At 31.8% G+C, this 26,879-nt stretch overlaps 7 protein-coding genes across 9 annotated transcripts in view; 6 read left to right on the top strand and 1 right to left on the bottom strand.

Annotated features, from left to right (window-relative positions):
* Nachralpha4 (nicotinic acetylcholine receptor alpha4) overlaps nt 1-26,879 on the bottom strand; it is a 255,707-nt gene that overhangs the window by 217,362 nt on the left and 11,466 nt on the right. Inside the window, exons 3-6 of the mRNA XM_071781731.1 lie at nt 16,593-16,764; nt 14,503-14,775; nt 5,244-5,665; nt 4,249-4,384 (exon numbers count right to left, since the gene is read on the bottom strand). The gene's annotated coding sequence lies outside the window, so the exon portion shown is untranslated. The remainder of the gene's footprint in view (nt 1-4,248; nt 4,385-5,243; nt 5,666-14,502; nt 14,776-16,592; nt 16,765-26,879) is intronic.
* Nucleotides 670-4,255, top strand: LOC139815100 (uncharacterized). The gene is made up of 6 exons (XM_071781749.1): nt 670-1,100; nt 1,169-2,314; nt 2,591-2,690; nt 3,045-3,152; nt 3,425-3,580; nt 3,663-4,255. Exons 2-6 carry the CDS (start codon nt 1,536-1,538, stop codon nt 3,711-3,713), a joined length of 1,194 nt encoding a protein of 397 aa, XP_071637850.1. The 5' UTR covers nt 670-1,100; nt 1,169-1,535; the 3' UTR covers nt 3,714-4,255.
* LOC139815102 (uncharacterized) lies at nt 5,936-8,884 on the top strand. The gene is made up of 5 exons (XM_071781754.1): nt 5,936-7,155; nt 7,433-7,532; nt 7,867-7,974; nt 8,308-8,463; nt 8,557-8,884. The coding sequence occupies exons 1-5, from the start codon at nt 6,383-6,385 to the stop codon at nt 8,605-8,607; spliced, it is 1,188 nt and encodes a 395-aa protein (XP_071637855.1). The 5' UTR covers nt 5,936-6,382; the 3' UTR covers nt 8,608-8,884.
* LOC139815096 (uncharacterized) lies at nt 10,158-12,951 on the top strand. 2 transcript variants are annotated; one of them, XM_071781740.1, is made up of 6 exons: nt 10,158-10,394; nt 10,470-10,954; nt 11,136-11,238; nt 11,375-11,482; nt 11,745-11,900; nt 12,078-12,951. In XM_071781740.1, exons 1-6 carry the CDS (start codon nt 10,164-10,166, stop codon nt 12,126-12,128), a joined length of 1,134 nt encoding a protein of 377 aa, XP_071637841.1. In that variant the 5' UTR covers nt 10,158-10,163; the 3' UTR covers nt 12,129-12,951. The 2 variants fall into 2 exon arrangements, with proteins under 2 accessions (XP_071637841.1, XP_071637840.1); XM_071781739.1 differs by having other exon boundaries at nt 10,158-10,954.
* LOC139815099 (uncharacterized) lies at nt 14,800-18,300 on the top strand. Of its 2 annotated transcripts, XR_011732668.1 has the most exons (8): nt 14,800-15,127; nt 15,249-16,163; nt 16,397-16,499; nt 16,601-16,708; nt 17,243-17,398; nt 17,562-17,622; nt 17,869-17,956; nt 18,171-18,300. XR_011732668.1 is itself a non-coding variant. In XM_071781748.1 (7 exons), exons 2-6 carry the CDS (start codon nt 15,385-15,387, stop codon nt 17,610-17,612), a joined length of 1,197 nt encoding a protein of 398 aa, XP_071637849.1. In that variant the 5' UTR covers nt 14,801-15,127; nt 15,249-15,384; the 3' UTR covers nt 17,613-17,622; nt 18,171-18,300. The 2 variants fall into 2 exon arrangements, 1 of the variants encoding a protein (XP_071637849.1); XM_071781748.1 differs by lacking the exon at nt 17,869-17,956 and having other exon boundaries at nt 14,801-15,127.
* Nucleotides 19,018-21,171, top strand: LOC139815104 (uncharacterized). Its single transcript, XM_071781756.1, has 5 exons — nt 19,018-19,978; nt 20,200-20,299; nt 20,459-20,566; nt 20,847-21,002; nt 21,091-21,171. The coding sequence occupies exons 1-5, from the start codon at nt 19,206-19,208 to the stop codon at nt 21,139-21,141; spliced, it is 1,188 nt and encodes a 395-aa protein (XP_071637857.1). The 5' UTR covers nt 19,018-19,205; the 3' UTR covers nt 21,142-21,171.
* On the top strand, nt 23,313-26,483 carry LOC139815103 (uncharacterized). The gene is made up of 6 exons (XM_071781755.1): nt 23,313-23,451; nt 23,968-24,791; nt 25,010-25,109; nt 25,260-25,367; nt 25,642-25,797; nt 25,886-26,483. Exons 2-6 carry the CDS (start codon nt 24,019-24,021, stop codon nt 25,934-25,936), a joined length of 1,188 nt encoding a protein of 395 aa, XP_071637856.1. The 5' UTR covers nt 23,313-23,451; nt 23,968-24,018; the 3' UTR covers nt 25,937-26,483.

Below are 26,879 nucleotides of genomic sequence, written 5' to 3'. Positions count from 1 at the left end.
TCATCTAGGGATTATGTATTAATAAGCTATATGTCGCGGGCAGCTATGTGTGTGTGCGTGGCACTATTCTATTATGTACGGTGTCGCGATCTGCCCAATTCCGGAGTAACTCCGATCACGTGTGTACAGGTATTGGGAAATATATCACTTTGTGTGGAGCAATCAGACGAGTCGCACGCGTTTTCTTTCTACTCCAATCCTATAATCCTCAACAATAATAATAACAGATTTACATATAGCCAAAAATGAAATAAATCTAAAATTATCTTGGTAATTAAGTATTAAATTCTGCTTTATTTTATATTTCTTTTACAAAATCTTACAAAAGCTCTAAATTAATTAAAAATTAGAAAATTAAATTCTTATATTTTATAATTAAATTATTCTGTATGGTTTGATTTATTTCTTACTAATAATAAAGATATCTAAAGATTGGAGAAGATAATAATATGAAAGAAATAATTAATATATGAAAAAGATAAATTTAATTAAGAGATACATTTAATTAAAAACAAATTATTAGGATCACGAAATTCTTATTCTTAACACGTTTCTAAAATTCTTCTATTAAAATAATAAAACTTACCGTAAAAATCAGTCAGCATTCAATGAAAATGTATACGTTAATTATACCGTGGAAAAAATAGCCTCAAATCACTTAATATTCGTAGTTCGTTTACCGTCTGAATTTACATTAGGAATTTCGTTACCGTAATTATGACGTCGACGATAATTGTAAACCTTATTCTCTCAAAAATAACGTCGGACGTTATCTGAATAGCGTTACGGTGAACGATGTGCAGTTTCGCTTTTCGACTGATAATGTGAATTTATACGGTGAACGTATCTATATAGATACGTTATCATATCTGAGAAAGACGATATTGCAAAAACTTCCTATTAGATGATAGCGTCAGATAGTACTAATAATAATTTCTGCGACGTCTCTGGTTTCCAGCAGTTCTACAATGTTCGACCGAACATAAGATAATTGCCGCGACAATGTAGGGATTAATACGACGGACTTAATAATCATTTATGCTCTTGATAAACAGAATAAAAAAAAATACAGGGCTACATTCAACGAACTGTCGCTCAATGTAGGTATAGTGAGCTCTCTATGTTTCTATTATAATGCAAAACCTCACGAAATTATTATCTTTGTCAGAGACGTGGTTTGACAACACTTAATATTCGATATATCTACACGTCAATGATCACAGAGCAAGCAGAAATAACAGAGAAATGGAATGAAGGGAAAGAACTGTCACCCTTCGCCGTTCGACTGATCACAATGTATCAGTAACAGACAGGGAGGAATAAAGGGAATAACAAATTTCTTGACATAGAATTAAGTATAATTATGGAATACTAAAGGGAAATTTACTCATTTTCACTTATGAAGAGAGCGGCACGCGAGACAGATATTATTGGAAGAGAGAACGCGAACAATTGAAGTTTTAATTCTTACACGCTACGTTTTACCACGACATTTCCGATATTTACAATACACGCGAGTACGCGGCACGAACGGAATGAATTTCAGAAATGCGAATCTTTTCAACAGTCGAGTGAACGTGCTCTCGGGGAATTTATTACCGGTAGCAGCTGATAATTCGCGATTTTCAGTGATCTGTCGCGCTCACAGCGTCGTCGTATGGTTAATAGAATTGGTTCATACGATTGCGTTTGTCTTCGGGCTTTTCCTAGCACCGGAAGGGAAGAGTCTGAAGGACGGCACCGTCTGCGCCGTGGTCATTTTGGAGGCGTCTTTTATGCTTACGCGTCTTTACTCGCGCAAAAAGCTGATGGAGGAATTCGTACGGAAGATGAACGGTAACTTGCAAAATGCGGATGAGATTATGACGGATATCGTAAAGTCGGTCATAAAACCCATAGTAAAGCCGTTCCTGATATACGGAGTGACCAGCGCGATATCCATCACGATATGGACCGTACAGCCGGTTGCATTGGTTTTCGAGAAGTCTACCTTTTTCTATGGAGATTACAATTTGCCAGCCGCTTTCAGCGTCGAGCCGTTCTCCAGCCGCGTTCTGATTCCCTCGACCATTTTTATGACAATTGGCAGCGTTTATCTGTTTCTTAAGAAATTCGGCGTGGATGTGTACATGATGCACTTGGTATTGATGTTAACGGCCCAGTATCGATACACGGCGGAAAAGCTCATGATACTGTTTCGGGATCTGCAAAACTATCACGCTGAATCTCAAAAGGAACCGTATCGTTCTAGGGAAGATCGATGGATGGAAAGAGAATTAAAAGAATTATGTCAGCACCAAAATACTGTTTTAAAGTAAGTCCATAATAATGTGATCAGCTGATCACTAAAGTAAATAAGCGTTGAATAATGGAGTGAAATGCGTTTGAATCGAGCTATTAGAATTTTTCTTTGGGCTTTTAATTAGATGACAACACTTTTGAGTCAGTGATGACGTAAGGAAAATAGAAGTCTTTAAATCTTCTTATTTCTTACAGACCTTCTTAATTTTACTGTTTAAGAAAATATTAAAGCTTTTATTGGCTGCGTGGCTTTTTTACAATATTTTATACACTCTGTCCTTTCTTACAGCATGTCGTTTATATTAAAAAAACTTCTGTCAGTAAACTTCAGCTTACTCTATATCAACAACGTGTTTCGATTCTGTTTTATAGGTATCTTACTAAGCTCAGTGAGTACTAATAACTGATATATATATATATATATATAACTGATTATAATTATAAACCATTATTCTCTAAAAAAATTTACCTTATAAACATAACTATTAATGTAGATTAATAATTTATCATACGTGCTTGCCCATCAAATGACTTGTTTTTAAAAATTAATGGATATTTAATGAGTATCAAAGTAAAATTTTTTAAAAATTACTTTTGCATAATATGTCATATGAATTAGATTTTTATTTAATTTAAAATTTAAATTGAAAACTTTTTAAAATACAAAAGTTAAAATGTGTGACCTTTGCTTTACATTTATTTTTTATTTGAAATATCGCTATAAGTGTTATATGCATCTTTAGGTACCATCAATGACTTTTGCAGAAGGAATTTCGGTCGTCTCATTTACTATTGGTTCGCTAACACAATTCTTTTTGTTGTGTTCTTCTATTCAAACATTATCAGACGCAGTAAGATTTATCACTTTACATTACGTAAATTACTTTTATTTTGTAAGCAATATTACTGATATTGAAGAAGATACTAATAATTTTTTTGAAATTTATGTGCGTCCTAATCACAGATTATACGGTTTTTAATCATTACAATTATGTTCAACTATAATTATGTAAAGAATAAAAATAATTATGAAGTATATGTATACGTCAGTGACAGGTATAAATATATGTAATTTATAACTACAATCTATGACATATATTCTATATTTTTGTGCTAATTATAGAGTACTGAAATAACGGATAAAGCATTTAATGAAGGCTGGTATCAATTTGGACCACCAATAAAACGTACATTTATATTACTGATAATGGCTAACAACCTGGAATGCAGAATTGCAGCAATTGGAAAGTTTAACCTGTCACTGCCTTCATTCATGACGGTAAAATTTATATCTCTATTTCTTACATACGTCTTGAAAGTATTTTAAGCCTCTTACATCGTTTTTTTTAATGGTGTTTTAGATTATAAATCAATCATATTCAATCGCTCTCCTGTTCTTAAGAGCGACATAAAAAGAACGGTTTTTTTTCACACATGTTTAAATTCGGTAGATATTAAAATAAAGGATGGTTACTTAAGACAAAAACAATTAAGACAAATATTGTTTTAAAAATACGTAGATGAATTTGTGTTTAGCATAACAATTTGAAGATTACAGTTATAATAATATAATGATGAGCAACAATGTATGGAAATCGTTATATTGCTAAAAAGTTTAATAATTGTTTCCTATCATTGCACTTTCTTACTTATTTCCCAAATAGAAAATAAAAAAAAAATAACTAAATATAAAGATTTAATTTGTTATATTTATAATATCTGTAACACTCACTTCAGTCACAAAAATATCAGCACATATAATTCAAGTATTAGATTGTATTGAAAAAAATAAATGTTTTTATATACTAATTTACGTCTAATTTTTCGGAAAAATTTGTGCACGACGAAAGAAACATACTTGTTACAGTAATATTGCCAACAATATTAATCCTTGTCATCTATTAATCATTCTTTTTCTATTAATTGATATTTTTATCAACGACTTACTTTATACTTATTGATCCGTAAATCGGCGAGCTTAAAAACATTTCGTACATTCGATGTTAATTTAAGTTATTAGATTAGTCATCGAAATATTCTTTTCGACGAATCTTGGGATATTGCTGCAAAACCTTCCGTATTTCTGGAATGAACAGAGTGCTATAAGATAATTGCTATCTCATATCGAGAAGTGAACTACGTTCATAGTCGCAGTTTCGTGATATCTAAATAAAGATCTTCTGTTATATTTAAAGATTATATATTGTTAGGATAATTATTTATAAACTCTTTTCTACTTTTCGGAAAAAAGATATAAAATATTTTTTAGTCAATATTTATATAGGCTTGTAATGCGATTTTGGTTATAATTAATCTGATGTATGTATCAATGACTGTGTAATGATCATAGGGCATATGTCAGTAATTTTGAAAGAATTGTCTATCACATTGTCTATCACATGCATATCATAATTATGCGAACTACAAAGAAATAAAAATTTAAGAAAAATAATAAATTATTTTAATTTAATAGTCGTCTGCAAGTATATAACTTTCAAATTGCAATAGATTCTTATACATTTTTCTGAACAAATGAAAACATATACGATGATGAAAACATCAAACAGAAGTAGATTTAAAGATATAGTCAGTAGGTAAATGCTTTTTGCACGGTTAATATTAAAAGAGTACTTAATTCAATACATCAATATTTACTTTAGTTAATCGATTAAACGTTTTAATCGTACAAGTCGACGATTTATGAGTATGTGTTCAAAACAAACATAATATAAAATAGAGAATTTTTATAAAACATGCGTTCCCCTATATATATATTAGTATTTACATAGAAATATAAATCACGTTAAAATTAATTGTATGACATGTATATATTATGCTGATTTATGTAGCTTTATCTAATAATAGCTAGATTTTCAGCCAAACGTGAAATGGCTCTAGATATCGTGGTGATTAAGTTTCAAATTCTGCTTTATTTACATTACCTTTTTACAAAATGTTTTAGTTTAGGTACATATAAAATATAAAAATATCCTTTCAGTTCATTGCTTCTCTAGTGTGATATGTTCTTTCTTTCTGATACTAAAGTCGTCCAAAACATTAATATTAATGTAAAAGAAATAAACTAAATTAAAATTAAATTATTAGGATCACAAAATTTTTATTTTTAAGACCGTTTCTGAGAAATTCTTTTATTAAAACATAAAACTTACCGTAAATATCGGTCAGAATTTAATGAAAATGTATTAAATGTACCGTGAATAAAGTGGCCTCCAACCACTTAATATTCGTAGTTCGTTCGTTGTCCTTATACATTGTAGATCACACTATATACGCCGATCAACGATAGTATCAGACGAGCACCGTATACTATCAAGTTCTGCGACGTTTCTCGGTTCCAGTGATCCTGCAACGTTTGACGGAACATAAGATAATTGTCGTGACAACGTAGGGATACATACGAGAAACTTTAATCATTTATGCTCCTGATAAACAGAATCAAAAGTACAGAGCTACATTCGACGAACTATCGCTCAGTGTATAGTGATATTTACAAGCTTCTCTATGTTTTTATTATAATAAGATGCAAAATTTTATAAAATCATTATCTTTGTCAGACACATAAAGCGACGATATTCAATATCCGACACAGTGATCTACACAGTGATGACAGAGCAAACATAAAAATGAAATGGAGGGAGAGACATGTCCTTCTTTGCCATATGACTGCTCATAATGTGATAATAACAGACAAGAAGACATAAAGAGAATACTAAAGTCTTTAATACATATAAAATTAAGTCTAATTTTGGTATACTACAGGAAAAGTCATTTCATTTACAAAGGAAGAAGCAAACAAATATGATTGCTTAAAATGTATTAGTAACAGTCAGGAAGAAATGAAATAAATGACAAATTTCTTAAGATAGAATTAAGTATAATTTATAGAATACCGAAGGAGAAAAGTCGGTCATTTTCATTCACAAAGGAATAAACAGCACGTGAAACAGATATCACTAGTAGTAAGAGAGCACAAACAATTGAAGTTTCAATTGTTACACAGTACGTTTACCAAGATATTTCCGAGTTACCATACACGAATATACGAAGAGACACGAAGAGAATGGATTTTAAAAATGCGAATTTTTTAAACAGTCAAGTGAACGTGCTCTCGGGGAATCTGTTACCAATAACCGACAATTCGCGGTTTTCAGTAATTAATCGTGTTTACAGCATCACCACATGGTTAATAGAATTGACCTACACGATCGCATTGATCTTCGGAATTATCCTGTCACCGTTGGAGAAAGGTCTGAAGGACGGCCTTCTCAGCGTCGTGGTAATCATGGAGATGTCTTTCATGCTTATGCGTCTTTATTCGCGCAAAATGCTGATGGTGGAGATGATTCAGAAGATGAACGTTATCTTGCGAAGCGCGGATGAGATTATGAAGGATATCGTAAAATCGGCAATAAAGCCTATAATATTGCCGTTCGTAATATACGGAATAACCAACGTGATATCTGTCGCGATATGGCACATGCAACCGATTATGCTGGTCTTTGAGAGGTCCACTTTCTTCTATGTAGATTATAATATGCCAGCCGCTTTCAGCACCGAGCCGTTCTCCAGCCGCGTTTTGATTCCCTCGACCATTATTATGTCGATCGGCGGCGTTTATCTGTTTATTAAGAAATTCGGCGTGGATGTGTACATGATGCATTTGGTACTGATGTTAACGGCGCAATACAGATACACGGCGGCAAAGCTTACGATGTTATTTCGGAATCTACAGAATAGCCACGACGAATCTCAAAAAAGGCATCGGTCTATGATAAATCGATGGACGGAAAAAGAACTAAGAAAATTGTGTCACCATCAGAATACTGTTTTAATGTAAGTTATAATAATGTGAATATTGCAATGGATATATTGAATAGTAGGGAGACATGCGTTTTAATTATCGAGGGGTAATGGATTTTTTCTTTGGCTTTTAATTACGTGACTACACTTTTGAGTCACTGATAACATCAAAAAAATAAAATTTTTCAAATTTTCTTATCTCTTAACTTCAAATATTCTTAACTTTAACGTTTAATAGAGTATTAAAAGTTTTTATTACTCTATGTGGCTACATTTTATAATATTTTATACACGTTATGCTTTCTTTCAGAATGTCATGTATATTAAAGAAACTTCTATCTGTCAACTTCAGCGTTCTCTATGTCAATAACGTGTTACGCTTCTGTTTTTTAGGTATCTTTCTGACCACAGTAAGTAATAATAACTAACGCTTTTACAACTATTATTAATTATTCTTAAAGATAAATTTATTGTAGTAACAACTCTATATATTAATACACATTAATTTAATATTTATTATTGCACAGTTTATCAACTATTTAACTTACTTTAAAACGTTGATGGATATTTAATGAGTGTAAAAGTAAATTTTTTTTTATTTATTTTTACATATGTTATATAAATTATATTGTTATTTAATTTGCAATTTAAATTAAATGATTTTTTTAATTATAAAAATTGAAATGTTACCTTTGTTTCTAAACATTTTCTTTATTTGAAATTTTATTGTAAGTGTACTTTTAGGTACCATCAATGTCTTTTGCAGAAGGAATTTCAGTCATCTTATTTGCTGTTGGTTCACTTACACAGTTCTTTTTGTTGTGTTCTTCTGTTCAAACATTATTAGATGCAGTAAGATTTATTTCATTACATAAGTGACTTTTATTTTATAACCAATATTATGGATATTGAAGAAGACATTGTTAATTTCTTAAATTTAATATGTACCATTTCAATCACAGACCTTACGGCCATATTTAATCATAAAATATATAAAAACATGATCCACCCGTAAAAGGAAAAGTCAAATTGTACAAATTCGTTTAGAACTATAATTATATAAATAATAAAAAGAATTATTGATTATTATTATTATTATTAATTACGTCTATGCGACAGGTGTGAATAAGAAATATGTAATTTAAAACTGCGATCTATTATATTCTATTTTTGTGCTAATTATAGAGTACCGAAATAACGGATAAAGCATTTGATGAGGGTTGGTATCAGTTAGAACCGTCAATGAAACGTATATTTATATTATTGATAATGGCTAACAACCTGGAATGCAGAATTGCAGCAATTGGAAAATTCAATTTATCTTTGCCTTCATTTATGACGGTAATATTTATCGTATCTTTCTATTTCTCATATGTGTCTTGAAATAGTTAGTATTATAAGCCTCTTATATCGTATTTTTTAATGGTGTTTTAGATCATAAACCAATCGTATTCAATCGCCCTCCTGTTCTTAAGAGCGACATAAAAAAAATTGTTTTTCTCACACATGTTTAAATTTGGTATAAGATATAAGATAAAGAATGGTTACTTGAGACAAAATAAATTAAGATACATTTTTTTAAAAACATGTAGATAAATTTTTGTTTTGCATAATAATTTGAAGATTATAGTTATAATAATATAATGAGTTACAATGTAGAGAAAGCGTTAAATATTGCTAAAAAATTTAATCCTTGTCTATCAGTCTCTTATTTCTTATTATTTCCCGAATAAAAAATAAAGGAATAACCAAATTTAATGATTTAATTTGTTATATTTATAATATCTCTACTCATTGTCTGTTCAATAGCAGCACTACTCATTGTCTGTGAAGATAATGTCAGCACATATAACGCAAGTTTGTGATTCTACAGAAAAAAATATATGTCCTTATATACCAATGTACCTACGTTTAATTTTTCCGGAAAATCGGTCAACGACGAAAGAAACTTACTTGTCACTGTAATTTTGTTATATTTATCTTCGTCTTCTATTAATCTATTTTTTTATTTATTAATCATTATTTTCTTAAATTCTTGTCAACGATTTACTTTACTTGTTGGTCCTTAAACGAGCTTAAATTTAGTACATTCGATGTTATTTAGTCATTAGATTAGTCGTCGGAATATCCTCTTCAACAACACGTATACTTGGAATAATACTGTAAAACCTTCCGTATTTCTGGAACGAACAGGGAGAAAGGTGCTATAAGATAACTGCTATTTTATACCGTGAGTGGAATTACATGGGGCTATGTATATATAGTCGTATTTTCATGGCATGGTAAATTAAGATCTCTTACTCGTATATTATTACGATATTTAGTTAAATTTATCTATAATATTTTTCTGAAAAACATATAAAATATTTTTTAATCATATACTTATATTACATACTTTAATTATAATCTTACGATAATCATGCAGTTGATTTGTACAACGCTATATGTATATTCCAACACTTTTTACACTTATTTTGCTCACCGCAAACAAAGCCATAGTTTACTGTCGACTGAGATGCTCGTCGATAACACTATGATTCCCTTGTGGTCTGCGACAGACATCGTTCCATAAGATAATTATCACTTTATACCACAGTGCACAGGGGCAATTGCAAGAAAATTAGCGATTATATTTGCTATGCGACAAACGTACCAAAAAAGTTCTTCATTGAATTTATCGTCGTTTAGTACGACATTCAATTATACGATACACTTGTACAATGATCACAGGATAAAAATAATTACAAAGAAATGAATGTATACTGTCACTGTTTGCCGTATGACTGTATACAATAATGTATTAATAAAAGCTGGAGAAATAAAGCATCAAAGGGAATAGCGAATTATTGAAAATAGCCGTGCGCTGATCAACAATTTTTGAAATACGAATAGGATAGATATCGTATACCTCTGTAAAGAAAGAAACATTTTCACAGTGACAGAACATAAAACAAGAGTTAATGTAATCTCGAGCAATCGAATATTATAATTTTGAGGCTAAATTTGTCAAAATAAGTTTTATTTATCGCTGAGCGAATGACATGAAGAAAATGGACTTCCAAAACGTAAACCCTCTAAATGTTCGATTAAATATAATCTCAGGCAATTTGTTACCGATGACTAGCGACGATTCGCCGTTTCCTGTAGCGTGGAGAATATACAACATTGTTATATGGCTAATTCAACTGATACAAACCAGCGCGACGATCTGCGGATTTGTGTCAGTGGCAAATCGTGAGACTCTGCAGGATGGTGGAACGATCAGCATCGTGGTGAGCATTGAAGTATTCATTTTGCTCACGCGTATGTACGTCCACAGAAATCTAGCGAGTCAATTAATCCAAAAGCTGAATAGCATTCTGGACTCTGAGGACGAGAATATGAAGAACATTGTGCGTTCAACCCTGAAACCATTAGAGATTCCGCTCGAATTTTACTGCATAGCTGGGACTGGATCTGTAATACTATGGTGCTGTACACCACTCGCGCTGATCTTTAAGAAGAAATATTTCCTCTACGAAGATTTTGGACTGATGGCAGCCTTCTCGAAGCAGCCGTTCTCGACAAGAGTTTTTGTGCTGGGCAACCTTATTGAAACCGTTGCTAGCGCTTACATGTTTCTAAAGAAAGTTTCCATGGATGTCTATATCATAAATCTCGTATTACTGTTGACAGCGCAGTATCGCTACATCGCGGTGGAGCTCGCAAAAATACTTCGCAATGATGCTTCAAAAAATGAGAACTATGAATCCCAAAAGGAATATTATTCTATAAATTTATTGGCGGAGAAAAAGATGAAGGTGTTATGTCGACATCATAATACTATAATTCTGTAAGTAATTAAGCGTTCGCTAACTTATAATTAATGTTATTTATTTGCTAACTGATTTATTTGCTAAATATTCTGAATCATTACGTACTTCTAAATTTATTAGGTAATACGAAATTAATCCTTTTTTTAGTTTTAAATCAATTACTCAATATCTAACAGATAAACATTGGTTTTTTTTTAGCATGACGTTGATGTTAAAGAAATTTTTATCCTGGAATATGAGTTTGATATACTTAAATAATATTTTCCTTTTCTGTTTTGTCGATTTCCTCTTTATAAATGCAGTAAGTAAAAACTGGCACATAACATCTAATTATCCTAAAAATACTTTCTAGACAACCGAAAACAAGGAATTAATTTAATTGAATTATTATGTATTTCTCTTAATTATGATATGTTATAAGTATGGGTCGCATTTAGGTGGTATCGGGGGCTTTCCTCGAAGGATCTATACTCATTGTATATATGTGTGGTCAATTAATACAGCTTTATATTCTGTGCTTCTGCGTTCATCAATTATTAGACGCGGTAAATTTTATTGCAATATAATTTTATCCTTTCTCCCTTCCAGTTAATCAAACAATTAAAACAATTTTTAATTGGAGTGTAAAGAAAATTTGTATCTTTAAAATTAAATAACTATACAAAAAATAATCGATTTTTAATTCTAAGAGAAACTGAACACAAAATACTATCGGCAATAAATATTACGTGTAAGCATATAATATGCGTGTTGTTAGTAATTACTTTTAATCTTTTTTTAAATATTATCATTTTCTGTAAAATTTAGAGTAAAGAAGTGACAGATGGAGCATTCCATGAAAAATGGTATCAATTTGGGCCATCGCTAAAACATATATTCAGGATGATTATAATAGCCAATAATTTAAACAGTAAACTTTCGATTTCTGAAAAGTTTAGTCTGTCTCTCCCTTCATTTTTATCGGTAAGATTACTAATATCACTATTCAATATTATTATCTGTATTAAATGTATGTCATAATATTGATATTACAAATTTTTTTTTACAAATTTTGAGCAATTATTCAGATACTCTGAGCTTTAGATACCAATTTAAGCATACATTTAAATAAATTTTTTTAATTCCCAAATGTTGTTTTAGATTTTAAATCAATCATATTCGATTGCTCTTTTGCTTTTCAAAGTAAAATAAAAAATGACGAGAATATTTATTCTGTCTTGAACGTTGCATCTGTCTTTATGCATTTTTATTTGATAATAAATTTAATTATACGAGCAATCAGTATTGTAAAAATTGGTGCTGCTTGTTTCAAGACAGGCCTTACGAATTAAGAATTAAAAATAAATATTACTAATAAATAGAATAATAAGTGTTTATATATATGTATATATATATTATTTAAATGGCACTAACAAAAAATACAAAATTTCCATTGTTAGCGTGTAATATGCATGTTGAAAGTTTATATAATTTTTTTTCGGCTTTTCAATAGAACTGAACTATATTATATTTTATGTATTTGTACCTTTATTTTACTTATTGTAGTATTATTAATAAAGTGCAATAGAATTTTCTATTAATGATAGAAAAACTCGAATCACTTTTAGCACAATATATAAAAATGTAGCTGTTGGTTTCATAGAATACTATTAGCACATCCTAATTAGCTTGCTGTAAACCACAGTTTTTTATCTATTTTTAAAAATGCGTTAAATATAGCATTAGCACTGCAACCGCTTCGGTATTCGCAGCTCTGCGACATACGTTGTACGCAAGTAATACATAGTACCATAAGGTAATCATTACTTTTCAACGTACATGTATAGCTGCCGGAAAACGGTGATCCTACCTAATTTTGTAATAAATGAAATAAGAAATAGTCCGACATTTTTAACATCTTTCTTAGTAGCACAACTTATCAAAACTCCAATATTTCTTTTCCATAAGACATAGAATTGCTCTGAACAGTTATCCAGAGATACACATTGTTGACAATATCCAAGTTTTAATATGCCTACACAATGATCACAAAAGAAAGATTAATAATTACATACTGAAGGGACAGTATATCACCACTTCATGGCATATACAACATATATTAATAAAACTGGATAATAGAACGGTTTTATGGAAATAGTAAAGTTCTAAAATGCTATGCTAGTAAAAAACTCATTTCTATCCGTAGAGGAAAGATACCGAAAGGTAAGACAAGAATTAGAGATTCAAGCAATCGATTTTTGCAGATGATCTTTTTGTTACATCCTGTATATATAACGTACTGTACTTAATATTAATTGCATTAATTTTTATTATCAATATAATTTAATAATAAAATCTAGAATTTAATAATTTAATATTGACTGTAACAATAAGACCACGTTGTGCACACACCGCAAACTGTCCACCATAACGTTTGATAACTGGCGATAAGCGCGAAGACGCGCGAGAACACTCCGCGACCCGCGACCGCAAACGTTGCCGTGACAAGGCTACCACGCGCCAGTACTTTCTCGTAATCACGTAAAAATTGTCACGCGTTAGTATATAAGGTGCGTATTATATTTACATTAGCTCTAACACATGAGTATTAACTTGACATTTAATGAACAATGCCCCAGAATCCTTAATCCTTATATATTATATTAATTGGAATATTGTAAGGATCCCGAGGCATTATTTATCAGATGTCAAGCTAATACTCACGTATTAAAGCTAAGATAAATATAATACGCATCTTATAGTAGTCCGCCTCTTATCATCGCCTCAGATCATACATCGATTATATTCGATTCTGTTCTTAAAAGTGAAATAACCAATAATCACATTGCTTACGTTTCAAATTTGACAATTACAAGAACAAATGATGATAAAAGACAAAGAAAATTACGATTATTTAAAAACAAAGCATGAACAAATCTAATCTGGATAATATTTCAAAATATGGTCACGAAGTATATTTAGACGCATTTTGAAATTGATAACGTTACTAACAATAAGTTTTGCCTGTTTTTTTTTAATTGCCTTTCTCTTTCTTTTACTTTTAAAATTAAAAAAAAATTAAATTAATTACAGGTAAATTGTATAAATTTATAAATAGGTTTATAAAATTATAATTAGTAATAAAGTATAGATAGTAATAAAATTCAATGCTTGTAATATTTATACATTAAATTCATGAAAAAAAATTAGTATTTACATATTTATAATTAGGATCGACAATTAAAATAAAATGTGTATATTAAAGCCCGTTACTAAGAGAACAATTAATATCTAAATATTGATAATAATGTATAATATCTACGTCTGAGATTACAGTTTACATCTTTTCACAAAATCTGTTACAAAAATATATTAAAAGTGCAATAATTTGAATTTTATTTTAAACTCTTCTTGAATAGATAAAATCTAAATTTATCGAATAATTTATTTAAAATATAAAAATTTCTTGTGTAGTAACACACATTAAACAACGCAAAGAATTAAAAGTAATCAATTTAAAACAAATTATTGGGTAAAGCTTTCTATATAGCTAATTTGTCTAAAATATTTGTTCTAAAAAACTCACTTTAATTGTTGTTTCATTCGTAAACGAGCATATGTTTCACTTTATAAAATAGATATTGGCACGTTCAATGTCTATGTAACTTATCGCAGATCAATCCTCAACTGTTGTCCGAAGAAGCTCGCACTAAACAACATCAGATATTTAGTTTCTTCTGCTTCTTCCTTTGCGATGGAGTATCTCCACAATGAAGTGCCTCCTAGAGTATCATAAGATAATCGCTGCTTTACAGTCCCAGGATAATTACAAAGTATAGCTCGGAGTCACGTCCATCCCCTGCATAAATAAAACGAAGAGATCGTGACATATCTCAAATTTGTCGAGATGATTATAAACTTCTCCATTTCTTTACAATAAGCTGTGAAAGCTTCCTGGTGATGATAGTAAATTTGCCATATTTCCATATTGTCATCATAGAATAAACGCTTATAACTGCGGCGAAAGAGAAATGATGTTCCCCTCAATGACAATGCATATTATAATATAAACTACAAAGAAATAGAAATTCAATAAAATATCCAAAGATGACGATCGGTTGCGACCAACTTTCAAATAGCGATAGAAAGTCCCGTACATGCTTCTGAAGGAAAGAATAGAGTGTGCGCGATAATGAAAATGTCAAACGGAGGTAAATACAAATATATATCTGGATACATCTAGCACACATGTTTAAAAATAGCTACATTATAAGGATTAAAAGGATCAGCGCTAATTGCAGCTGCAATTAATTAAATTATCTTTTAACTTAGGAAAGAAATCAACTTAAAAGAGGACATTATATATTTTTTTAATAGAGAAAACAAAGAAATATTAAAAACAACCTTTGCAAGCTATACTTTGTACAGTATTTTCCATTTGTCACGAAAGAGCATTTCCACCAAGAACATGGACTTTCAAAACGTAAATCCTCTAAACGTTCGATTAAACAGGTTCTCAGGCAACTTGTTGCCGATGACCAGCAACGATTCTTTATTCCCTGTAGCGTGGAGAATATATAGCGCCGTCATATGGCTGATCGAAGCGATTCAAACTAGCGCGGTGATTCCCGGAATCTTGTTCGTGCCGAAGGACAAGGCTTTGCAGGATGCGACGGTTGGCATAGTGGTCACCATAGAAGTGTTTTTCTTATTATGGCAAATGCATGTGCACAGAGATCTCGTGATTCAACTGATTCAAAAGCTAAATGAAATTCTGCGCGTTGAGAACAAGACAATGAAGATAATTGTCAGGTCGACCTTAAAACCGGTGGAGATTCCGCTGAAATTTTATTGCATAGCTGGGACGGGATCCATAATAGTGTGGTGCTGCATATCTTTCGCGGTGATCTTCAAGAAGAAATATTTTCTCTATGAGGATTATAGGCTACCGATAGTTCTTTCGAAGCAACCATTCCCGTTGGAAATTTTTCTACTGGGAAACTGTATCGCGTCTATTGCCAGCGTGTATATGTTTATAAAGAAAGTTGCCTTGGATGTCTACATGATAAATCTCGTGTTACTGGTAACAGCGCAATACCGCTACATCGCGGTGGAGCTTGCAACAATATTTCGGGAAAATATTCCACAGAATCAGCGTAATGAATCCAAAGAGGAATATCCCACGATAGATTCATTGACGATCCTGAAGATGAAAGCGTTATGTCGACATCACACCGTTGTGGTCCAGTAAGCAATTTATACCATTCCCGATGCTTGCCTCTTACAGAAATTTAATATTGTAAGTGATTATTTGGCTAGTGATTAATTACAATATTTACTTATTTTGAGTATTAAAAAGCATTAAAAACTGCTTTTAATACTCAAAATAAGTAATTAATCACTAGCCATAAATAATCACTAGTATTAAATTTCTGTAAGTCGTTTATTTAATGTCGCATTACGATGCGGTTTTTTTTCAGGACGACGTTAATGTTAAAGAAACTACTGTCTTTGAATATGAGTCTAATGTATTTGACAAATGTTTTTATTTTTTGCTTTCTCGATATTATGCTGATAAGCACGGTGAGTGATATTTGATGACAATAATAATACTAAAAATACTTTTCAGACGATTGAAGATAGATGTTTATGATAATATAACAATGTATGTCAAACCTATATAGATATTATCGATGGCTCCCGTAGAAGGAATTATGATCGCCATGTATATATGCGGCGGCCTAGTACAGCTTTATATTTTATGCTCGTGCGTTAATCAATTACTAGATGCGGTAAGCTTTGTTAAAATGTATCGTCACCATCCTTCTTCCAGTATGTCTTCATTATTCTGTAACAAGTTTGAAAAAGTCTTAAATTACCGTACGTTTGATTTCTTATAAAATCAAAGCTTAATGTCTAGTATTGAAATAATTATTATGTGAAAAAAAGTAGCTATTTTTCAAATTTTTAATTCTCCCTTTTGTATTAAGAAGGATTCTGAAAACAGAATAATCAATAATCTATATATATATAAAATAGAATAAAATTGCAAGTTGCCTGTTTGCAATTAATTACGGTCTCTTAAAGCTTAAAACTTTTGACAATACATAATCCACATCGGAATCTAAAGATGATATTTATAATATTATACATAATATAAAAAAATATTTGAAGATTTAGAATACGTATCCATAAATATTTACATACATATATCCACAAAAATTCACTACATATATATAATAAACAAAATTATATTTTGAAATCTGACGCGAATTATAAATCATATAAAGTCGGCTATATGTTTTATGATTTTATGTAACATTTAGAGTGTAGAGATAACAGACAAAGCATTCCATGAGAAGTGGTATCAGTTTGGACCATCATTAAAACATATGTTTAGGATGATGATAATAACTAACAATTTAGGGTGTAAACTTTCAATTTCTGAAAGGTTTAATCTGTCTCTGCCTTCATTCATGACGGTAAGACTTAATGTAGTCCTTATATTGAGCACATATAATAATATCTATACCTATCTTGTAAATTATTTTCGCAATCTTTTAAAATTTATACACACATTACAATTCCAATATTAATATTATTGTGGCGCTTACCTATTTCCAAATTGTCTATTCTCTCTTATAGATTTTGAATCAATCGTACTCGTTCGCTCTTCTATTTTTAAGAATGAAATAAAATGTACGAGGTACGTTTCTTGTTTGTCTTAAATAATCTAACTACATTTTCTCAATTTTTAATAAAATTTTATAAACGCTTATTTATATTTTGTAAATTAACTATTTATTTGCGTTGCTAAAATACGACGACGATTTGATTCGATTATCGTCATGTAATCTTTGATATACTTATATAAGCATCTCATTTAAGTCTGACGATTTGTCGGCGCGCAGTTACTATTGTTGGAATAATATTTAGTTTATATATAATACAGGTTAAATATTACCACATGCCTCAGTCGTCGAATTGGTACGACATCCATCACGGAATGAGGGAGGTTCCAGGTTCGTACCCTAGCTGAGGTAATATTTTTCGCAATAAATTGAATTATTTAAATGAGAAGCTTATAATCGAACCAAATCGTGGTCGTATTGTTTCGGCGATTATAATGGCCAGTAGAGTCGATTCCCAGCGAGAAATGATCCATCGAATCGACGTCTATCTAATCAGACGTTTATAGATTCAATGGGTTATTTTTCGCTAGGTTAATATTTCCATTGTTATTTCTTGTTTCAGTTCCAAAGAACAGCAGAATTTAATTAAGAGTATATTATTATATTAATATATAAATTTATATTATATATATAATACTTAAGTATATAGAGTATTGAGAAAAAAAATAAAAATTTAAATTAGCAACAAATAACTTTATTACATATTTATTACTATTTATATTCGATTAAATTACATTATCCGTTTTATAAATTTGATCATTTATTATCAATCTGTAATCTATCATTAACACGCGACAGATATTATAACACTATCGCAAAAGAAAAAATTATTTTTATAATAATATTGTGATACATAAACATGCTGCAGTTAATAGTGTAGAACATTATTAACATATTCGATACTAATTTAACTCAGAAAATTATTTCGTCGTTTCCCGATGAAGTACGCGTTAAACAGCATTAGGTACTGCGATCTCTTCGCAACTTGCAATCCTGCAGTACAGTCGTACGCGCAATAAAGAGAGTACTATAAGATAATCATCGCTGTGTAAAACACATACAAAAAGCTATTAATTACCACTTACAAGAAAGCCATATACATATATCTCTATGATAAAGATTGTAATAAAAATTCTAGTCCTGTACATTGAGGGTCTTTATTTCTTGAGAGACATCACGACATTTATTTATAAACGTCATTTCTTCATAGCAGAGGCTGAAAGTTGACTTAGCCAAATCGTTATTTATTCAGAAACTGCTCCATTATCGACAACATTGAAGCACCGATATACACTAATCATAGAACGAAACATTGTTAGTCATAATGAAAAGGACAGAGTACCATTGCTTGTCATATGACGACGTCTATTATTTTAATACAAACTCAGGTATCGAACAGAAATTCAAAAGGAATAATGAAACGACGAAAATCGACGATAATTTCGCGAGTTATTTCTGAATTCCGATAGAAATGTCGTGCGCATAATTTTCATGAAAGGCAGGAGACATGCGCGCGACATAGAGAGACACACGTGAAACAAAGTGAATATTAAGACACGGAGGGTATCACACAATTCCAACTGACGACGTCGCGAGCATGGATTTCCAAAACGTGAATCCCCTAAATGTTCGGTTGAACGTGATCTCGGGCAACCTGTTACCGATGATCAACCGCGAGACGTCCTTTTCATTCTTCTGGAAGATATACAGCGTCTTCGTGTGGCTGTTCCAATTCGTTATAGCGATCGTTATGGTGCCCGGGTGCATGTACGTGCCGATAGAGAAGGCTCTGAAAGACGGCATGATCTGCTTCGTAGTCTTTATAGAAATGTTCTTCATGATCGTGCGAATTCACGCCCGTAAGGACCTGGTGTACCAATTAATTCAGAAGCTGAACGAGATTCTGCGCACCGCCGACGAAACTATGAAGAACGTCGTGACGGCGACTTTGGAGCCGGTGAGGACCCCGCTCAACTTCTACTGGTCCGCCGGCGTGGCGTCGATAGTAGCGTGGAGCTCGATACCGTTCGTATTGGTATTCGAGAAAAATCTGTTTCGTTACGAGGATTACAGAATACCCGCTGCTTTCTCCAAACAGCCATTCTCGCTCAGAATCTTTATCCTAGGAAACCTGTTCCTGCTGATCAGCGCGATATATATGTTTTTAAAGAAAGTCGGCGTGGATGTGTACATGGTGCATTTGGTTCTGATGATAACCGCGCAGTATAGATACATCGCGCTAAAAATTGCGGTGATATTTCAAGAAGAAGATGAAGGTGATGAATCTCCAAAGAAACATTCTCCTGGAATAAATCGAAGAAAAGAAAAGGAAATAAGAGCACTGTGTCGACATCACAATGATGTGGTACAGTAAGTATTTCAGAATTTAGTCAGTACGATATAACTGTCTATCAATTTTTGTACTTAGAATATAAATAACATGATTAATTAACATACGGCAAATTAGTACCTGTTAAGTTATTTGCTTGAATAATATTTCCCTTTGTATGAAACTTATATTTAAATCTATGTGATTTTCAGTATCGTGATTTTGTCTTACGAATACGAGTATATTATGCTTTCTTTTTCAGTATAACTTCATTGCTAAAAGAACTGCTGTCTTTAAACTTTAGTTTAATATATGTAAACAGCGTCTTTAGATTCTGCTTTATTGGTATCATGCTAAGCAGCGTGAGTAATAAGAATTTTTTATTATTAATTGCTCTTCCTTCCCCTTTCTCTCTTTTTATAGAAATATCGGATAAAAAGATATGTAAATAACTATTGAATTATAGCAGAGATTATTATTAATTGTGATACATTAACTAATATATCTTTTTAAAATTTAAGATAACATCAGCAACGTTTTGGGAAGCGATCTCGATTGTCATGTACGCGTCAGGTGCAGTAGTGCAACTTTATATTTTGTGCTCCTGTGTGCAGCAATTATTAGACGCGGTAATTTTTTTGTAATTTATCGTTTATATTATTTTGTTTTTAACTCATAACTGTTATAAAATCGATTGATTTATTACGAAAAATTTACTTTTTATAATATATAAACATAAACTGCTCTCTCCTTTCACTTTAGTGACGCATAACAATAACATAAAGTATTGATTTAAAAAAACTAGATACACATTATAGTTTTGTGAATTACGAACTGTGTCTGATACGTAATAATAATAATATAATTATATTATTTTTTGTTGTATGTTGCTTTATTATGAGAATGTAGAGTACGGAAATGACAGATAAGGCGTTTCACGAAAACTGGAATCTGCTTCACCCATCGATAAAACGTACATTTATCTTGATAATCATGGCTAACAATTTAGAATGCAGAATTGCGACATTTGAAAAGTTTAATCTCTCTTTACCTTCATTTATGATGGTAAGATTTTGTACATTTCTTATTTTCTTATACACAGTAATACTGTCATATTTTTAAATAATCTAACATTATCTAAATTTTTTTTCAGATTTTAAATCAATCGTATTCAATTGCCCTTCTGTTTTTAAAAATGAAATAAAAAAATGACGAAGAAGACGTCTTGCCTATATATAGTAGTTATAATTGTTACTTCCAATCTAATAACAAAAATAAATCATTTTATGAGAGCAACTTATTTACGTTTGGTAAAGTTAACGTGTTTTAGTGAAAAAAGTACCTAAAATGATGAAACAAAAATGCCAGTAATTGTATTACAATTTGTAATTGATTCCTATACAATATACAACGATAATAGCACCTAAAATAATAAAGTAGCGACAATTCATGACAAAATACCTGAAATTAATTACAGCTTAAATGTACCTCTACGTAATCAATGTTATTGATGCTACATGTTGAGAGAAATAAATCAATAACTAATACAGACAGAATGTTAATATCAATACTATACCTACTAGATATTACAAATTTTACTAAAATTATTTGTTTTGTTGTTAAAAATCGACACCGAAAAAATAATGATGACTTCGCCCCGCCGGTCTTCCCTATGTTTAATTTAATTTGTAATTTTTACTAATAATTTTTTTTATTTGTAGTAATATCAATTTTTAATTGAAAAACAAATAAGAGACACAATAGTGACTCACGCCTAGGGATACACGCTGGAAGGGACGTGCGACATGTAATAGAGGAGCCAAAGTGGTAATGTATGCGATTCTCGAGGCATTAGCTATAGCTAAAGCTCGGGAGAGAAAGAGGCAGCCGATTATTGTATGTTGCGCACTTCTACTGCTCCAACGCCGAGCGTACACGTACGTACATGGCTCCTTCCTTGTGTGCTCTACACCCACACTGTAGCAGCCTCGATCATATCAGCCAATATCAGCTGTCAATCAGAGCGAGAAGGAGGGAACGATATATTTTCTTTCGTTCACTCGGCGCGCCACGTGCCGCAGTCGCAGTGTTGCCGGACACATCGGTAGCATGCGATAGCATGTGGATCGTCGAGAGGTTACGAGTGTTATGACTTATGACAGTTATGACTGAATGTCTCTTGTGCTTCATTGTGCGTCACTGACGCACGTATACACGTAAAAAGTGTTAAGCTAAGACTCCAATAGACGCGTTGAGCTGCGGCAACGTTGTGCGGCATCAGAGTGCATGGATCAATCAGAAGGCTACCGCAAGTCGCCTGCGTCAAAATCAAAATTTGTTGATTTTGCTGCAGCGGCAAGATGTATAATAGTTGATAAACTTTTCATGACATTTGGCACGGATATTGCCGAATACTGTCGAACGCGTTTTGACTATCCATTTTCTTCGATTGATTTCTAATCTTGTGAGCCTTTATTATTATATATTTATACGCGGGCTTAAACATGCATTTCTTCAAGTTTGTTATTACTAACCGGTTATTGCGATAAATATTACCACATGCCTCGGTAGTCGAATTGGTACGACGCACTTCACGGAATGAGGGAGGTTCCAGGTTCAAATCCTGGCTGAGGTAATATTGTTCGCAATAAATTCTTTACAGTTTTTTAAATAATTAAATCGCGTCGATTTAATTCCGGGGAAGGAAGGGTATTAATGTTCCAAAGATAGCTGTGTTTCAAGTCCGACAAATAATCGGCGCGCAGTCTATTAAGTTGGAATATATGTATATGTAAATTATTGTACATTGTTTTACGTTACTTCTTTACATAAAAATAGAATACACGAACACCAACATCTTGTTACGGCTCAACGCTCCATTTTCTTCGATTGATTTCTAATCTTGTAAGCCTTTATTATGATAATTATTTAGTTTTTAGTTCCGCTTAGATTCTTAGATGATGGCGCTATCCCGTCGGAGTTCGGCCGTTCACTTCAGCATTCCCTTGTGTAGAACATTATTAACATATTCGATACCAATTTAACTCAGAAAATTATTTCGTCGTTTCCCGATGAAGTACGCGTTAAACAGCATTAGGTACTGCGATCTCTTCGCAACTTGCAATCCTGCGGTAGAGTCGTACGCGCAATTAAGAAAGTACTATAAGATAATCATTGCTGTGTAGAAAACGGACAAAAGGCTACTAATTATCACTTACAAGAAACCCATATATATAGATGTCCCTGTGATAGATGTAATAAAGATTGTAGTCCTGTACATTGAGTGTCTTTATTTCTTGAGAGACATCGCAGCATTTATTTATAAACTTCATTTCTTCACATATAGCAGAGGCTGAAAGATAACTTCGCCAAATCGTTATTTATTCAGAAACTGCTCCCTTATATCGAGACAACGCATTGAAGTACCGACATATACTAACCATAGAACGAAAAGGACAGAGTACCATTGCTTGTCATATGACGACGTCTATTATTTTAATTAATACAAACCCAGGTATCGAATAGAAATTCAAAAGGAATAATAAAACGAAAATCGACGATGTTCCGCGAGTTATTTCTGAATTCCGATAGAAAAGCCGCGCGCATAATTTTCATAAAAGGAAGGAGACATGCGCGCGACATAGGCTGCGGCCCATTTGACGCTACAAATGCTTCGAAGCGTTCTTCTTCTCCTTCTTTCTTCATTGAAAGAAAAGAGAAGAGGAATGCTTCGAAGCATTTGTAGCGTCAAGTGGACCGCAGCCATAGAGAGACACACGTGAAACAAAGTGAATATAAAGCCCCTTGCACGTCAGGCAACAGGCAATAGGAACAGGAAACAACCAAAAAATCGTTAATTACAATCTAAAAAACTTGAATGCTATGATTGGTTGGCAAGAGGCAATAGACACAGAATTTCCAACGTGACGGAAACTCTGTGTCTATTGTCTGTGTCACACTTTATTCTGCATTTATACATAATGATTTTTGATTTCTCTTCTCTGTTCCTGTTGCCTGGCATTGTGCAAAGGGGTTAAGACACGGAGGATATCACACAATTCCAATTGACAACGCTGCGAGCATGGATTTCCAAAACGTGAATCCCCTAAATGTTCGGCTGAACATGGTCTCGGGCAACCTGCTACCGATGATCAACCGCGAGACGTCCTTTTCATTCTTCTGGAAGATATACAGCGTCTTCGTGTGGCTGAGCCAGATCTTTATACCGATCGTGATGGTGCCCGGGTGCATCTACGTGCCGATAGAGAAGGTTTTGACAGACGGCATGATCTGCTTCGTAGTCTTTACAGAAATGTCCTTTATGATCGTGCGAATTCACGCCCGTAAGGACCTGGTGTGCCCATTAATTCAAAAGCTGAACGAGATTCTGCGCACCGCCGACGAAACTATGAAGAACGTCGTGACGACGACTTTGAAGCCAGTGAGGACCCCGCTCAACTTCTACTGGTCCGCCGGCGTGGCGTCGATAGTAGCGTGGAGCTCGCTACCGTTCGTATTGGTATTCGAGAAGAATCTGTTTCGTTACGAGGATTACAGAATACCCGCTGCTTTCTCCAAACAGCCATTCTCGCTCAAAATCTTTATCCTAGGAAACTTATTCCTGCTGATCAGCGCGATATATACGTTTTTAAAGAAAGTCGGGGTGGATGTGTACATGGTGCATTTGGTTCTGATGATAACCGCGCAATATAGATATATCGCGCTGAAAATCGCGGTGATATTTCAAGAAGAAGATGAAGGTGATGAATCTCTAAAGAAACATTCTCCTGGAATAAATCGAAGAAAAGAAGAGGAAATAAGAGCACTGTGTCGACATCACAATGATGTGGTACAGTAAGTATTTCAGAATTTAGTCAGTACGATATAACTGTCTATCAATTTTTGTACTTAGAATATAAATAACATGATTAATTAACATACGGCAAATTAGTACCTATGAAGTTATTTGCTTGAATAATATTTCCCTCTGTATGAAACTTATATTTAAATCTATGTGATTTTCAGTACGTGATTTTGTCTTACGAATACGAGTATATTATGCTTTTTTTCAGCATAACTTCATTGCTAAAAGAACTGCTGTCTTTAAACTTTAGTTTAATATACGTAAACAGCGTCTTTAGATTCTGCTTTATTGGTATCATGCTGAGCAGCGTGAGTAATAAGAATTTCTTATTATTAATTGCTCTTCCTTCCCCTCTTATAGAAATATCGGATAAAAAGATATGTAAATAACTATTGAATTATAGCAGGAATTATTATTAATTGTGATATAATAACTAATATATTTTTTTATAATTTAAGATAACATCAGCAACGTTTGGGGAAGCGATCTCGATTGTCATGTACGCGTCAGGTGCAGTAGTGCAACTTTATATTTTGTGCTCCTGTGTGCAGCAATTATTAGACGCGGTAATTTTTTTGTAATTTATCGTTTATAATATTTTGTTTTTAACTTATAACTGTTATAAAATCGATTGATTTATTACGAAATTTATTTTTTATAATAGTATATAAACATAAATTGCTCCTTTCGCTTTAATGACGCATAACAATAATATAAAGTATTGATTTAATAAAACTAGACACACATTATAGTTTTGTGAATTACAAAATGTGTCTGATACGTAATAATAATATAATTATATTATTTTTTGTTGTATATTGCTTCATTATGAGAATGTAGAGTACGGAAATGACAGATAAGGCGTTTCACGAAAACTGGAATCTGCTTCACCCATCGATAAAACGTACATTTATCTTGATAATCATGGCTAACAATTTAGAATGCAGAATTGCGACATTTGAAAAGTTTAATCTCTCCTTACCTTCATTTATGATGGTAAGATTTTGTACATTTCCTATTTCCTTATGCGCAGTAATACTGTCATATTTTTAAAAAATCTAACATTCTCCAAATTTTCTTTCAGATTTTAAATCAATCTTACTCAATCGCCCTTCTGTTTTTAAAAATGAAATAAAAAAAATGACGAAGAAGACGTCTTGCCTATAGTAGTTAAAATTGTTACTTCCAATCTAATAACGAAAATAAATCATTTTATGAGAGCAACTTATTTACGTTTGGTAAAGTTAACGTGTTTTAGTGAAAAAAGTACTTAAAATGATTAAACAAAAATACCAGTAATTGTATTACAATTTGTAATTGATTCCTATACAATATACATAACGATAATAGCACCTAAAATAATAAAGTAGCGACAATTAATGACAAAATACCTGAAATTGATTACAGCTTAAATGTACCTTTACGTAATCAATGTACATGTTGAGAGAAAAAAATCAATATCTAATACAGATAGAATGTTAATATCAATACTATACCTACTACATATTACACAATATTATATAATATATACCTACTATTTATGTATATACCTACTAGATTGTTTACATATATAAACACAAATCATATAACTGCTTTCTTCAATTTTTTAATATATTGTCTAGGTATTGTAGCAATCATTAGATTTTTAAATATTTAACAATAAAGTAGAAAAAATAATAAAAAATATATTTGACAAATAAGGTGATTATAATATGTAAAAATATAGTATAATAATATTCTCACTTTAAATCAACAAAAATTTACACATTACTAATTGCTGTTATAAGTTAATTACTGTTATAGTTCTTAAAATTTTTAAAGAAAAAATAACAATTGTAGGCAAACATTCATGGTAACGTGCAAATGCCTAAAATGTAATACAATTTATATTCTAATTTGACTACAAATCTAAAACAAACAAGTAATTTTAAATTTGTAACAATAAATTTTATTAAAAATATTTTTTAATTAGAGAGAAGTGCCACGTTCGATCAGATTGGATCTTGGAAGCTTTAATAATATTCTTATGTAAATTTTGTATACTTTTTCCAAATAATTTTTTAATAACATGTATCTAA

Source organism: Temnothorax longispinosus, chromosome 6 (genome assembly GCF_030848805.1).
Source record: "Temnothorax longispinosus isolate EJ_2023e chromosome 6, Tlon_JGU_v1, whole genome shotgun sequence".
Classification (NCBI taxonomy): Eukaryota; Metazoa; Arthropoda; class Insecta; order Hymenoptera; family Formicidae; genus Temnothorax; species Temnothorax longispinosus.
Note: the sequence above shows the minus strand (reverse complement) of the source record. Positions and strands in the feature narration are given on the sequence as shown.

Coding starts and splice junctions, on each gene's coding strand:
- LOC139815100 (XM_071781749.1), top strand. CDS start 1,536: ATGAATTTCAGAAATGCGAATCTTTTCAACAGTCGAGTGAACGTGCTC. Junction 2,315..2,590: donor CACCAAAATACTGTTTTAAA/GTAAGTCCATAA, acceptor CCTTTCTTACAG/CATGTCGTTTATATTAAAAA. Junction 3,153..3,424: donor TTCAAACATTATCAGACGCA/GTAAGATTTATC, acceptor TGCTAATTATAG/AGTACTGAAATAACGGATAA.
- LOC139815102 (XM_071781754.1), top strand. CDS start 6,383: ATGGATTTTAAAAATGCGAATTTTTTAAACAGTCAAGTGAACGTGCTC. Junction 7,156..7,432: donor CATCAGAATACTGTTTTAAT/GTAAGTTATAAT, acceptor GCTTTCTTTCAG/AATGTCATGTATATTAAAGA. Junction 7,975..8,307: donor TTCAAACATTATTAGATGCA/GTAAGATTTATT, acceptor TGCTAATTATAG/AGTACCGAAATAACGGATAA.
- LOC139815096 (XM_071781739.1), top strand. CDS start 10,164: ATGAAGAAAATGGACTTCCAAAACGTAAACCCTCTAAATGTTCGATTA. Junction 11,239..11,374: donor ATTTCCTCTTTATAAATGCA/GTAAGTAAAAAC, acceptor GGTCGCATTTAG/GTGGTATCGGGGGCTTTCCT. Junction 11,901..12,077: donor CTCTCCCTTCATTTTTATCG/GTAAGATTACTA, acceptor ATGTTGTTTTAG/ATTTTAAATCAATCATATTC.
- LOC139815099 (XM_071781748.1), top strand. CDS start 15,385: ATGGACTTTCAAAACGTAAATCCTCTAAACGTTCGATTAAACAGGTTC. Junction 16,500..16,600: donor ATATTATGCTGATAAGCACG/GTGAGTGATATT, acceptor AAACCTATATAG/ATATTATCGATGGCTCCCGT. Junction 17,399..17,561: donor CTCTGCCTTCATTCATGACG/GTAAGACTTAAT, acceptor TCTCTCTTATAG/ATTTTGAATCAATCGTACTC.
- LOC139815104 (XM_071781756.1), top strand. CDS start 19,206: ATGGATTTCCAAAACGTGAATCCCCTAAATGTTCGGTTGAACGTGATC. Junction 20,567..20,846: donor TGCAGCAATTATTAGACGCG/GTAATTTTTTTG, acceptor ATGAGAATGTAG/AGTACGGAAATGACAGATAA. Junction 21,003..21,090: donor CTTTACCTTCATTTATGATG/GTAAGATTTTGT, acceptor ATTTTTTTTCAG/ATTTTAAATCAATCGTATTC.
- LOC139815103 (XM_071781755.1), top strand. CDS start 24,019: ATGGATTTCCAAAACGTGAATCCCCTAAATGTTCGGCTGAACATGGTC. Junction 24,792..25,009: donor CATCACAATGATGTGGTACA/GTAAGTATTTCA, acceptor GCTTTTTTTCAG/CATAACTTCATTGCTAAAAG. Junction 25,110..25,259: donor TTGGTATCATGCTGAGCAGC/GTGAGTAATAAG, acceptor TTATAATTTAAG/ATAACATCAGCAACGTTTGG.